The 13,810-nt window shown below is 46.8% G+C and overlaps 1 protein-coding gene across 2 annotated transcripts in view; it reads right to left on the bottom strand.

Moving 5' to 3' along the window:
* Window positions 1-13,167, bottom strand: part of KIAA1549 (KIAA1549 ortholog) — an 80,933-nt gene extending 67,766 nt beyond the window's left edge. For both annotated transcript variants that reach the window (XM_044281322.1, XM_044281321.1), the window contains exon 1: window positions 12,981-13,167. In XM_044281322.1, the coding sequence (XP_044137257.1) occupies window positions 12,981-13,068 (88 nt within the window). In that variant the 5' untranslated portion in view covers window positions 13,069-13,167. The remainder of the gene's footprint in view (window positions 1-12,980) is intronic.
* Window positions 13,168-13,810: the final 643 nt, after the last annotated feature.

Consider the following 13,810-nt stretch of genomic DNA (forward strand, 5'->3'; position numbering starts at 1 on the left):
CCGTTGCGCCCTAAGAAGAACCCATCCCAGCTGCATCTGGTGGATGGCAGCACCCTAAAGACGGGACCTATCGCCATGGAATCACATCCCTTGTTCCTCTGCATCGGCCTTTACCATTCCGAGAAGATCGTGTGGGACATCGTGCCTTCCCCCTTGTTTCCAGTCATTTTAGGCATCCCCTGGCTTAGGAGACACAACCCCACGATTAACTGGACCTCTGGCTCCATCACCTTCACGCCCCCCTCCGGTTCTCATGTTCACGTGTCTCCGGCTCCAAGCCCTCCTACGGTTCTGGGCACCGTTGAACACAGACTACCCGACAAATATCGGGACTATGCAGACGTTTTTGGAAAAAAAGGAGCAGACGCCTTGCCGCCACACAGGCCTTATGATTGCCCCATTGACCTGCTCCCTGGAGCCCCACTGCCGTACGGGCGCTTGTACAATCTGTCCGAACCCGAGACCAGGGCCCTGAAGGACTACATAGAGGAGAGCCTAGCGAAGGGGTTCATCAGTCCCTCGACCTCTCCAGTTGGGGCCGGCATCTTCTTTGTGGGGAAAAAAGATGGGGGTCTCCGGCCCTGTGTCGATTACCGGGCCCTGAACGACATCACCAAGAAGAACCGGTACCCACTCCCTCTCATTCCCGACTTGCTGGACAGAGTCAAGGATGCCCGTTTCTTCACCAAGATCGACCTCCGTGGGGCCTACAATCTGATTCGTGTCAGGGAGGGGGATGAGTGGAAGACAGCATTCCGCTCACGGTTTGGGCACTACGAGTACCTTGTCATGCCCTTCGGGCTCTGCCACATTTCAGTGCTTCATCAATGACGTCTTCCGTGACCTGTTGGATACCCATGTTGTGGTATATCTGGACGATATCCTTGTCTTCTCCAGATCACTGCCACGGCATGTCAAATCGGTGCTCCAGCGTCTGCGGACCCACAGTCTCTATGGCAAGCTTGAAAAAAGCACCTTCGAAGTCTCGTCTCGTCAGGTTCTGACACATGGTCTACGATGCAACATCTTGCACCCTGTAGTAAAGTCTCAGACTAAGCCGACCAATGGCTGGTATAGGGTAAGAGAAAAGCGTCCGTCCCTGCGCCACCTTCATCATCCAGCCTGAGCCCCTGTGATAGATCTGCTGCAGGTCTAGACCGCCTGTCTAAGCTTACGCCATCTACAGGATTAGTAAAAATTTGCCCCAAAGTCTATTAGAAAGTTGCAGAAGTTTTCATACAATGATTAAAATGTTATATAACCACCAGATTGGAAGCTCCAGGGGAGAGAAATAATTCCTGCACTAATTACAGTAAAAGAGAACCTAGATGTGATGAAGCAGTGGCGTTGGCATAGCTGGAGGATGGTCCATTCAATTGTAATTCCAAAAAGTTGCGTTTTTGGAAAACTAACCAATCTGTTCCTGGCACCAGACAGCTGATCCATTTGACTGACTGATGCCTACTGTTCTTCCCTCCAACAACTCAAAGGTTAATAACAGAAATTACCCTAATTAACAGCAGGCAGGAGATTAAGCTGAGCCGACACTGGACATTTATGTCTCATCACTAATTTATATGTACATGCGGGACGCAGCTTGTCTACAGCATGGCAGGGGAGGGGTATTGGGGGCATCTGCTGCGTAGCCTGGCTCCAGGCTGAGGCACCAGACCTCGGAGTAGTGGCTGCTCCCCAGGCGCACCATAGAGAAGACTAATTACAGAGCTTTGTCACGCGTTGTGTTAGTAAATATACACTAATGTGCAGCCTCTCGCCCCTGGGACCACTGCGCAGTGAGCGGCTGCACATTAGTTTACACGTATTAGTTCAAGAAAAAGCACAACAATGCTCTGTCACCACTGAGGAGGTAGTGGGTGACCTGCAGAACACCACACCCTGAAATCAACGTAAAGCCTCGTGCACACGGCCGTTGTGCGGCCGTTCCGTGCATTGGGGACCGCAATTTGCGGTCCCCAATGCACGTGCCCCATCCGTGCGGTAGCAGTGTCAGATTCAGACCCATTTAACTTGAATGGGTCCGTGATCCGTCCGCACCGTAAAAAAAATAGAACAAGTTCTATTTTTTTGCGGTGCGGAGGCATGGACAGAAACACAGCGGAAGCACGCTGTAGTGCTTCCGTGGGGTTCTGTGCCTCCGTTCCACACCGCAGCTCCGGATTACGGATCTATTCAAGGAAGCTGTATGCAGGCCGCAATATGGCCATGGCCGGGCAACGGCCATGTGCATGAGGCCTAAGGATGCATTCACACAACCGTATTTTTGGTCCACACCCAAACCACATTTTTTGGGACTCACACGCTTAACCCATTTATTTTTATAGGGACTAAAAAAATGCAGACAGCACACAGCAGTCATCCGTGTGCCGTCCATATCCATGCAGCTGGGCCGTAAATTATAGAACATGTCCTATTTTTGGCCAGTTTACAGAAAAGAATAGGCATTTTTTCAATAGGGCCCATAGGATGCACACGGACTACAAGCGGTCCAGTGAATGCATCCTATTTAAAAGAAATTCCTCTGCGGTCAAGTTTCTGTTCCTTAGAAAGCTGGGAAACTTTTAAAATGGCGTGAGATATAGGTCATCAATATTCTGATCCTGGTAATCCCTCAGTTGGTGGCATAACTGTCTTCTTTAAGTACTATCCTATCTGGGCTGGATCATAGCATGAGCTAGGCTCAAGATGAACCTACTGGTCCGTGAACTGAATGCCACCAGGTTAGTAAAGTCTGACAGCACAAAAACAGGAGAATGTTCTATATTCTCCTATATACAATGCATTTAGAAAGTCTTCAGAGCCTTTCGCTTTTTATTACATTTTGCTATGTTGAGGCCTTGTGCTAAAAATAAATAAATAACGAAATTCAAGTTTCTCCCCATCATTCTGCACTCAATATCTTATAATGAGAGAGAATGTTAGAAATGTTTGCAAAGTATTGAAAAGGGAAAAACTAAAATTACATGGACATAAGTATTCAGGCCCTTGAAATTTAGCTCTGGGGCCTCCCATTTCTGCTGATCATCTTTGAGATGTTTCTACGCCTTGATTGAAGTTTATCTGTGGTAAATTCAGTTGATTTGATATGATCTGGAAAAACACAGCCCTGTCTATATAAGGCAGGGATGGACAACCTGCGGCTCTCCAGCTGTTGCAAAACTACAACTCACAGCATGCCCAGACTGTTTACAACTATCAGCCTACAGCAGGGCATGGTGGAAATTGTAGTTTCACAACAGCTGGAGAGGCAGGATAGCCATCTCTGATATAAGGTCTCACAGCTGACCATGCATTTCAGAACAAAAACCAAGCCAGGAGGAGGAAAGAACTGCCTGTAGAGCTCAAAGACAGGATTGTGAAGAGGCATAGATCTGGACAAATGTACAAAAACATTTCTGCTCCACATAAAAGTTTCCAAGAGCACAGTGGCCTCCATATTTCTTTCTAAAGCTGGCCGCCCTACCAAACTAAGTAATCGGGGCAGAAGGGCCTTGATAAGGCTACTTTTACACCTGTGTTCGGAGCGGATCCGTCTGGTATCTGCACAGACGGATCCGCACCTATAATGCAAAAGCTTAGATCCGTTCAGAACGGATCCGTTTGCATTACCATGAACAAAAAGAAAAAAAAAAAAAGGGAGAAATGGGAGAAACTTCCAGAAGGTCAATCATCACTGCAACACTCCTCTAATCTGGGCTTAATGGCCAGAAAGAAGCCTCTCCTCAGTAAGGCCTCATGCACACGACCGTATGTATTTTGCGGTCCACAAAAAAATACGGATAATGTCTGTGTGCATTCCGTATTTTGCAGAACGGAACAGCTGGCCCCTGATAGAATAGTACTATCCTTGTCCGTAATGCGGACAATAATAGGATATGTTAAATTTTTTTGGCGGAACGGAAATACGGACATACGGAAACGGAATGCACACGGAGTAACTTCCGGGTTTTTTGTGGACCCATTGAAATGAATAGTTCCGTATACGGAACGAACACGGAAAGTATATATGTTCGTGTGCATGAGGCCTAAAAGACACATGAAAACTACACACATTGACAAAATTGTTGGTATCCTTCAGTTAAAGAACAAAAAAAACACAATGGTCACTGAAATAACTTGAAACTGACAAAAGAAACAATAAATAAATAAAAAATTAAAATCAGCTAATGAACATCAGATATTGCTTTTAAATTGTGGTTCAACAGAATAATAAATTTAAAAAAAAATCTAACTAGTGAAACTGGCCTGGACACAAATGTTGGTACCCCTAGAAATGATTGAAAATAATTTGGCCATAGGAACATGTTAAAGGGATATTCCCATCTTAGACAATGGGGTCATATTGCTAGGATATGCCCCCATTGTCTGATAGGTGCAGGCTCCAGCGCTGGGACCAGCACCTATATCGAGAACGGAGCGGGGAGCGCTGTGGCTGGAGGACCCCAGATTTCCCAGGGTCCGTCCACCACCAAGCGCTAATCCCCGCCTCTCCCATAGAAGTGAAAGGGAGAGTGCCGCGCATGCGCGGCCCATGCTCTCATTCATTTCTATGGGGCAGACGGCAATAGCGCAGTTCGCTCTCCTTCACTCTGTTCTCAATATAGGTGGCTCTGTTCTGAATATAGGTGCGGGTCCCAACGGTGGGACCCTCACCTATACGACAATGGGGGCATATCGCTGTCTGAGATGAGAAAACCCCTTTAAGCTAAGATGTGTCCTGCAATTAGCATTACAGGTCTCTTCAAACTTGTAATCAGTCATTCTGCCTGTTAGGGTGAAAAGTAGTCATGGTGCTGTTTGGTATCATGGTGGGTACCACACTGAGCATGGACCAAAGAAAGCTAAGAGAGAGTTGTCTCAGGAGATTAGAAAGAAAATTATAGACAAACATGGTAAAGCAGGCATGTCCAAACTGCGGCCCTCCAGCTGTTCCAAAACTACAACTCCCAGCATGCCTGGATAGCTTACAGCTATTAGAGCATGCTGGGAGTTTTAGTTTTGTAACAGCTGGAGGGCCGCAGTTTGGACATGCCTGTGGTAAAGGATATAAGACCATCTCCAAACAGCTTGATGTTCCTCTGACTACAGTTGCACGTAGTATTCAGAAGTTTAAGGTCTACAGAACTGTAGCTAACTTCCCTGGACTCGGCCTTAGGAGGAAAATTGATGACAAATTGAAGAGACGGATAATACGAGTGGTAACCAAAGACCGCAGATCAACTTCCAAATAGATTAGAGGTGAACTCCAAGGTCAAGGTACATCAGTGTCAGATCGCACTATTCGTCGCGGTCTTAACCAAAGTGGACTTAATGGATAACGACCTTAGAGGAAACGACTGTTGAAAGCAAATCATAAAAAAAGCAAGCCTGGAATTTGCCAAAAGGCATATTGACAAGCCACAAGGCTTCTGGGTGAATGTCCTTTGGACAGATGAGACAAAACTGGAGATTTTTTTGGCAAGTGACATCAACTCTATGTTCACAGACGCAAAGATGAAGCATACAATGAAAAGAACATTGGGGGAGATTTATCACACTGGTGTAAAGTAGAACTGGCTTAGTTGCCTATAGCAACCAATCAGATTCCACCTTTCATTTTCCATAGGAGCTGTGAAAAATGAAAGGTGGAATCTGATTGGTTGATATGGGCAACTAAGCCACTTTATGATAATTACCCAAAACACACAGCTAAAAACATCCAAGAATGGCTAAGAGCAAAGCGTGGACTATTCTGAAGTGGCCTCTATGAGCCCTCATTTAAATCCTATTGAACATCTGTGGAAAGAGCTGAAACATGCAGTCTGGAGAAGGCACCCCGAGGCAGTTGGAGCAGTTTGTTCATGAGTAGGGATGAGCGAATCGACCTCGGATGAAACATCTGAAGTCGATTCGCATTATACTTCATTTCAATACTGTGCGGAGCAGGAGCTGCGTACAATATTAGAATGTATTGGCTCCGATGAGCCGAAGTTACTGCTTTGCGAAGTCTCGTGAGACTTCGCGCAATAGTTTCATAAATTTATTTGTACTGTAAAAAAAAACATTTCACGAACTCAGGTTCGGTTCCAAGTGGTACCTTGGAACCGAACCTGGGTTCGGGAAATGTTTTTTTACAGTAAAAATTAACTTATTAAGTTATTATGCGAAGTCTCGTGAGACTTCGCGAAGTAATAACTTCTGCTCCGCGGAGCCAATACATTCTAATACTGTACGGAGTGCTCGCTCTGTACAGTATTGAAACTAAGTATTATGCAAATCGACTTTGAATGTTTCATCCGAAGTCGATTCGCTCATCCCTACTCATGAGGAGTGGGCCAAAATACCTGTGGACAAGTACAGAAGTCTCCATGAGAGTTACAGAAATCGCTTGATTGCCTCAAAAGTTTTCCAGACCAATTTCATTAGTTTGTTTTCTAAATGATTCAAAAGCAATGTCTGATTTCCATTGGCTGATTTTCAGTGATTTTTATTATTACTTTTCTCAGCCCTTTACTATTGCTACAGTTAAAGGGGTTATCCAATTCTAAAAATGCCCCCCCCCCCATGTCCAGGCCCCTCCTATAGATCATACTTACCCCGGCACCCGTGTCACTCATCCCTGCAAGGCCACCACTGCATCTGCCCGTCGCGCGGATCAAAACATCCGGCAACAGGGGTTGCAGCCAGTAGTAGGCCACGATGGTGACCAGCCTCCTTAGCATCACGGGCGACGTCACCTGTGATGCAATAGGGCTGGTCAGAGTCGCAGCCTGCTATTGGCTCCACCCCCTGGATGTTTTGATCCATGTGACGGCCAGATGCAGTGGTGTCCGTGCAGGGATCCGGAGTGATGAAGGTGCCGGAGAGTGGGGTAAGTATGATCTATAGGAGGAGCCCGGGCATTGTGGGGGGCATTTTTAGAATTGGATAACCCCTTTAAACATGGTCGTGGCAACATTATGCTGCTGGTGTTATTTAACAGCTGGGACAGGAAAACTGGTGAGGGTTGAGGGAAAAGTAAACGGAGCAAAAGACGACACAGGAGTGACTTAGGGGCAACTCTGTGAATGTCGCTGAGTGGCCCAGCCAGAGCCCTGACCTGAACCCAATCGAACATCTCTGGAGGGACCTGAAACTCAATGTCCACCACCGCTCTCCATCCAACCTGACAGAGCTTGAGAGGATCTGCAGAGAAGAATGGCAGAAAATCCCCAAATCCTGGTATGGAAACCTTGTGGCACCATACCCAAGAAGACTGGAGGCTGTAATCGCTGTCAAAGGTTCTTCAAGTCCTGAGTAAAGGGTCTATACTTACATCAGTGCAAGCTTTTAGTTTTTCATTTTCAATAAATTATCAAAACATTCTGTTTTTATTCCTCATTATGGGGTATAGTGGGCAGATTGATTATGGAAAACGTATGTTGCAGCCTTGTGCTAAAGTAAAAAATAAAAAAATAACACAATGTGAAAAAAGTGAAAAGGTTTTAAGACCGAATGCACTGTACATCACGAGTCATCAAGCTGCAGCAAATGAATAGTTAAAGGGGTTGTCTCACTTCAGCAGATGGCATTTATCATGTAGAGAAAGTTAATACAAGGCACTTACTAATGCATTGTGATTGTCCATATTGCTTCCTTTGCTGGCTTGATTTATGCCACTTACTGAAGTGACACAAGCCCTTTAAAGAGAACCCGTCATCAACTTTTCGCTGACCTTACTGTGGGCAGCATAAATTAGTGACAGAAATGCTGATTTCAGTTGTGTCATTTATGAGCTAAAAGTAAGTGGTTGCCAAGAACCAGCATCATAATCATTGCAGCCCAGGCCTTGAGAAGAGTCACATCTACCTGAGAAGAGTCCTGGTTATTCATAATCTCCTGCTCTCTCGCCCACCTGCCGATGATTGGCAGTTGTCTCCTAGAGGGGGGGGGGGAAACTAGGTAGAAGACTCTGCCATCAGCAGGTGGGCGGGAGAGCAGGAAGTCATGGATAACCAGGACTCTTCTCGGGTGGCCGGACTCTTTTCCAGGCCCGGTCTGCAATGATTGTGATGTTAGTTCTCGGCAACCACTTACTTTTAACTTTTAAATGACAGACCGCTGAAATCAACTCGCCTGTCTCTACTTTATTCTGCCGTTAGTATGGGCAGCATGAAGGTGATGACAGGTTCCCTTTAATCCCAATTCCATCAAGTGACAAAAAGTGATGTGATGTGAAATAGAAAATCAGTCTAAAAAAAGTTGTAAAATGGCGCAGTCTTAGGGCTCATTCACATGACCGTATGAATGGTTCCGCAATTTTGTGGAACATGTGCGGACCCATTCATTTCAATGGCCTGCAAAAGATGAGGACAGCACACCGTGATATAATATATAACAATATAACAAAAATATGGAGCATGTCCGGACAAGAATAGGCATTTCTATAATGGGCTGCCCATTCCATTCTGCAAATTGCGGAACGCACAGAGATGGCATCCGTGTTTTGCAGATCCGTAATTGCGGACCATAAAACAAGGCGAAGCCGTGTGACTGCGCTCTTAGCGCTCAAGCACGCGACCGTATGTATTTTGCGGTCCGCAAAAACAGAACGGAACAGCTGGCCCCTAATAGAACAGTTCTATCCCTGTCGATAATGCGGACAATAATAGGACATGTTCTATTTGTTTACGGAACGGTCATACGGAGTAACTTCTGTTTTTATTTGCGGACCCACTGCAAAAAAATGGTTCCGCCTAGTGTCCGCAAAAAAACGGAACGGGCACGGAAAGAAAATACGTTCGTGTGCATGAGCCCTTAAGGTGTATTTAGTCGGTGCAAGGAGAAGCTGATTGTCGGGAAGGAACTGTTCCTTCCTGACAGTCCGCTGCTCGTTCAGTTGAGGTGAAGTTCCCATTTACATGCAGCGATCTCCTCCACAGTATGAGGACAAGGGATAGTTCCTGGGATCGCTCGTCCTCATACGGCGTCATTGTTTCTGGGCAGCAGATCCTTGTTTACACCATACAAATCTACTGCCCAGAAATGGTAATTTAGGTGCCTGCATGAATTACAGTTTTACCCGCTAAACGACCGTTTTACTCGTTTATCAAGTGATCGGCAGCACCTTTACCCTTGTAAATACACGTTTACTCTTTTTGGGGGACACTAAACAGTACGGTGGAAGCACACAGAGGTTAGCACCATCTCCGGGCTTTGGTGTCACCTAGAAATGGTTAATCTTTTTAGTCAATAACAAAGTCTCTTCCAATGACCCTGCCTCCAGCTATGGGCAAGTAAAAGTTTTTTTTTTTTTTTTTTATTTTGTCACCTCCATTAAGGACTATTAGGCCTCTTTCACATGAAGGATACGGATTAGGTCTGGATGCGTTCAGGGTGCGTTCAGTGACAATCGCAACATTTTGCAAGCAAGTTCACGCAGTTTTGTCTGCGCGGGTGCAATGTGTTTTGATGCGTTTTTCATGCGCGTGATAAAAAACTGAAGGCTTACAAACAACATCTCTTAGCAACCATCACGAAGCCCCATTCACTTCTATGGGGCCAGGGCTGCGTGAGAAACGCAGACTATAGAACATGCTGCAATTTTCACGCAGCGCAGAACTGAAAACGCTCATGTACACAGACCCATTGGAATGAATGGGTCAGGATTCAGTGCGGGTGCTATGCGTTCACGTCACGCATTGCACCCGCGCGGAAAACTCGCTTGTGTGAAAGGGACCTTACCTTGAGTGGTATTTCATACTGTCCCTGGTGCCCCTGCGAGGGCTCAGAGCCATACTGAAATACAGTCCAGACTGCTGGCCCGTGCACACATATGGAGAGGACGCCTGAGCACTATGTAATCCAGCACAGCAGAGGAACAGGGGGCAGTATGGCGATAACACATACCAATCGGAACTCCTGCTTATACAGATTGTAATAGCCCTTAATCAAGGTGACAGACTAACTTTAAAAAAAAGTATAATGTGAATAATTTACCATACAAACCACAGGGTACAGCCAAGACCTGTGATGTGGATGACACACTGCTATGGAGACATGTGGGAATAACACACTGTAATGGGGACACCTGTGGATGACACACTGTTACGGGGACACATGTGGATGACACACTGTTGGGCCCCTTTCACACGGGCAAAAATTCCGTGCGGGTGCAATGTGTGAGGTAAACGCATTGCACCTGCACTAAATCCGGACCCATTCACTTCAATGGGGCTGCGCAGATGAGCGGTGATTTTCACGCATCACTTGTGCGTTGATAAAAGTCAATTTACTGTATTATTTTCCCTTATAACATGGTTATAATGGAAAATAATAGCATTCTTAATACAGAACGCTTACTAAAATGTTGCTTGAGAGGTTAAAAAAATAAATAAACTCACCTCATCCAATTGATCGCGCAGCCGGCATCGTCTTCTTTCAGGACCTGCAAAAGGACCTTTGATGACGTAATCTGACGTCAGTGCAGGTCCTGCTGAATGAAGATAGAAGATCCACGCGGTGAGCGTGATTACATTATCAAAGGTCCTTTTGCAGGTCCTGAAAGAAGAAGACGATCAAGCGGATGAGGTGAGTTAATTTTATTTTATTTTTTTAACCCCTCCAGCGCTATTGTACTAAGCATTCTGTATTAAGAATACTATTATTTTCCTTCATAACCATGTTATAAGGGAAAATAATAAAATGAATAGAACACCTAACCCAAACTTCAGTGAAGAAGTCCGGGTTCTGGTCTGGGTACCACATTCAGTTTTTTCTCACAATGCGTTTTGCACTAGCGAAAATAACTGAACATCGGAACGCAATTGCAGTCAAAACTGACTGCAATTGCGTGCCTACTCGCGTGGTTTTCACGCAATGCACACGAGACGCATCCGGAGCAAATCTGGGACTCCTGTGTGAAAGAGGCCTTATGGGGACACCTGTGGATGACACACTGTTATGGGGAACCTGAGGATAACACACTGTTATGGGGACATCTGTGAGCGATATGCTATTATGGGGGACATCTGTGGATGATACATTTGGCTGTCTCTCACTTACTACATAAGTTGAACCCCTTCTGATTATGGTCATGTCATGGCGTTACCAATAATTATCTGTTTAAAGGGGTCCTGATATTGATCAACAGTGATGGCCAGTTCGCATTGTTCGCCCGCAAACACATGAGGGCTGCCATCTTTTCTCACAAGTCCGGCGAGGCACAGGTAAACCCTTACCTGTGCCTGTGCCGCGAGCCGGTCTGAAACAAATGCAGTCAGCGGGAGCACGCAGTTCCGAGAACAGCCCGATGAAGGCCCCCGGCGGCTGTTCTTGGAACTGCCTGCTCCCGCTGACTGCATTTGTTTCAGACCGGCTCGCGCACAGGCACAGGTAAGGGCTTACCTGTGCCTCGCCGGACTTGTGAGAAAAGATGGCAGCCCTCATGTGTTTGCGGGCGAACAATGTAAACTGGCCATCACTGTTGATCACTCATCCTCAGGATAAGTCATTACTATCCGAGGTTCTGACACCCTGTTCCCTACATCCTCTGTTTCTGAATGGAGCAGGAAGCACAGCGCCGCTCAAAGTGTAGTGGCTGTGCTGGGTTATTGCAGCTCAGCTCCCATTCACTTCAGTATGAGCTGCAGTAACCCAGCACAGCCACTACAGCGATGTACTTCCTACTCCATTCATAGTGCTAGTACCAGGATATGTCATCAATATCAGGAACCTCGAAAACCCCTTTTAACTACTGAAACACATTAAATCCTGGACCACAGAGCTGACAATCAAGCTCACTCCAGAGTGGGAATAGATCTGATATTATCACATATACTGATCAGTGAGGGGCGCTCTGCACTAGTACTATCCTTTAGCCAGAGCCTGGTTCAAGATATACAATAATTAGTGGCTCCGTATGCCACATTGTTGCCGCTTTATCAGATCATTTCTGGGCTCCACAAATATTTTAAACAGGAAATTCCCTCACATGGCATTTAAAGGGCCCCTGGGACCTGAAGCAAGCAGCCATGTTGTTAGAAAATGGCGTAGGTTAGATAAGACAGTAGGAGGCACTACACGTCACCATAATCCTGTCTAGACAGTGGGGCAGATTTATGAAAACTGGTGTAAAGGAGAACTGGCTTAGTCACCCATAGCAACCAATCAGATTCCACCTTTCATTTTTCAGAGCTCCTTTGGCAAATGAAAGGATCAATACGATTGGTTGCTATGTGCAACTAAGCCAGTTCTACTTTACACCAGTTTTGATCAATTTCCTCCATAGCACAAACTCAACCCTGTGATGGGTGACCATGACACAGAAAAGGGGGGGGTCATGTGATCAGCGCCAACTTCCATCGTGTCACATAGACCGCTATACAAGCCAATCGCAGTTATTGAATGCGTCAAATTTCAACATAATGTTATATATCTGCTGTCATGTGATACGAGCATCAGCAGCATCCGCCGCAACATCCACCACCAGCATCATGGACATCTTGTGACACCTAACCAGTGGCATCAATCCATTTCACCAGCAGAATATGGGCCACCGTGGCGCACCCAGGGCCATTAGTGTCACTGACCAGAAACACAAGGGGTTAATGGCATCCACCAGACAGCATCCTTAGTGACAGCCACTGGAGACGTCAGCAGCAGGCAGTGGCACTAACAGGGCATAGTCAGGGGCAGCTAGTGTCATCCACCACAGACCCCAGGGGCAACTAATGGCTCCCATCCACTTGGAGGCATGGAAGACAAAAGTGCCACCTACACACCTGCATCGGGGCAACTACTGCCACCCAGCAGCATCAGGGGCAACTAGTGCTAACTATCAGGAGCAGTCTATGGCATTATCAGGGGCAGATAATGGCACCCATTAAGGGGATGGTAGGGGCATATGGATTGGATGACTCTCCCATCACCTTCCGCAGTGTCCCCCACATTGCATATGGCCCCCTCCCCTTCCATCCACACAGCTTGCAGGATTCTGCACCTACCTTCCGCCGCCCCCCGGTACAGCTGCAGCCCGATCCCCAGGATGAGGATGGTGCAGGCGGCTGTAGTTCCTCGTAGTCCCTGGTCCATATCCCCTGTCCTGCAGTTACCGGGGAGGAGTGGGCGGCATCATCCCGGGGTCGGCCCTGCACACCGAGCCGCTGCTGCAGCCACTTCTCCTCTATCCGCTGCTCGGGTCCCCGGGGGTAAGAGGGGGACGCCTAGCGGTCAGCCGCCGTACTGCAGCAGCGGGAGGCGGGATGAGACAAAGCAGAACGTGAGGAGCAGAGGGAGGCCCCAAGTGGCAAAGACTAGAATTACAGCTCCAGGTTGAGGAGTACGGGAGACACCAAGTGGCCAATCGGAGAATTACATTAGCAGAAGAGGGAAAGTTCTCTGGGTGCATACTGTATACTGTAGACCCACTGTAAGGGTACTTTCACACTAGCGTTTTTGTTTTCCGGTATTGAGTTCCGTCCTAGGGGCTCAATACCGGAAAAAACTGATCAGTTTTATCCTAATGCATTCTGAATGGAGAGCATTCCAGTTAGGGTGCATTAACATGACCGTAAGTGTTTTGCGGTCCGCAAATTGAGGATACGCAAAACACGGATACCGGCCGTGTGTGTTCCGCATTTTGCGGATCGCACATGGCCGGCGCTATATAGAGAATGCCTATACAGAGAATGCCTATTCTTGTCCGCAACCGCGGATCGCACATGGCCGGCGCTATATAGAGAATGCCTATTCTTGTCCGCAACCACGGGCAAGAATAGGACACGTTCCACATTTTTTGCGGGGCCGCGGAACGGAACAACATTTTTAATTAATG

This window comes from Bufo gargarizans, chromosome 2 (genome assembly GCF_014858855.1).
Source record: "Bufo gargarizans isolate SCDJY-AF-19 chromosome 2, ASM1485885v1, whole genome shotgun sequence".
NCBI classification, from domain to species: Eukaryota; Metazoa; Chordata; class Amphibia; order Anura; family Bufonidae; genus Bufo; species Bufo gargarizans.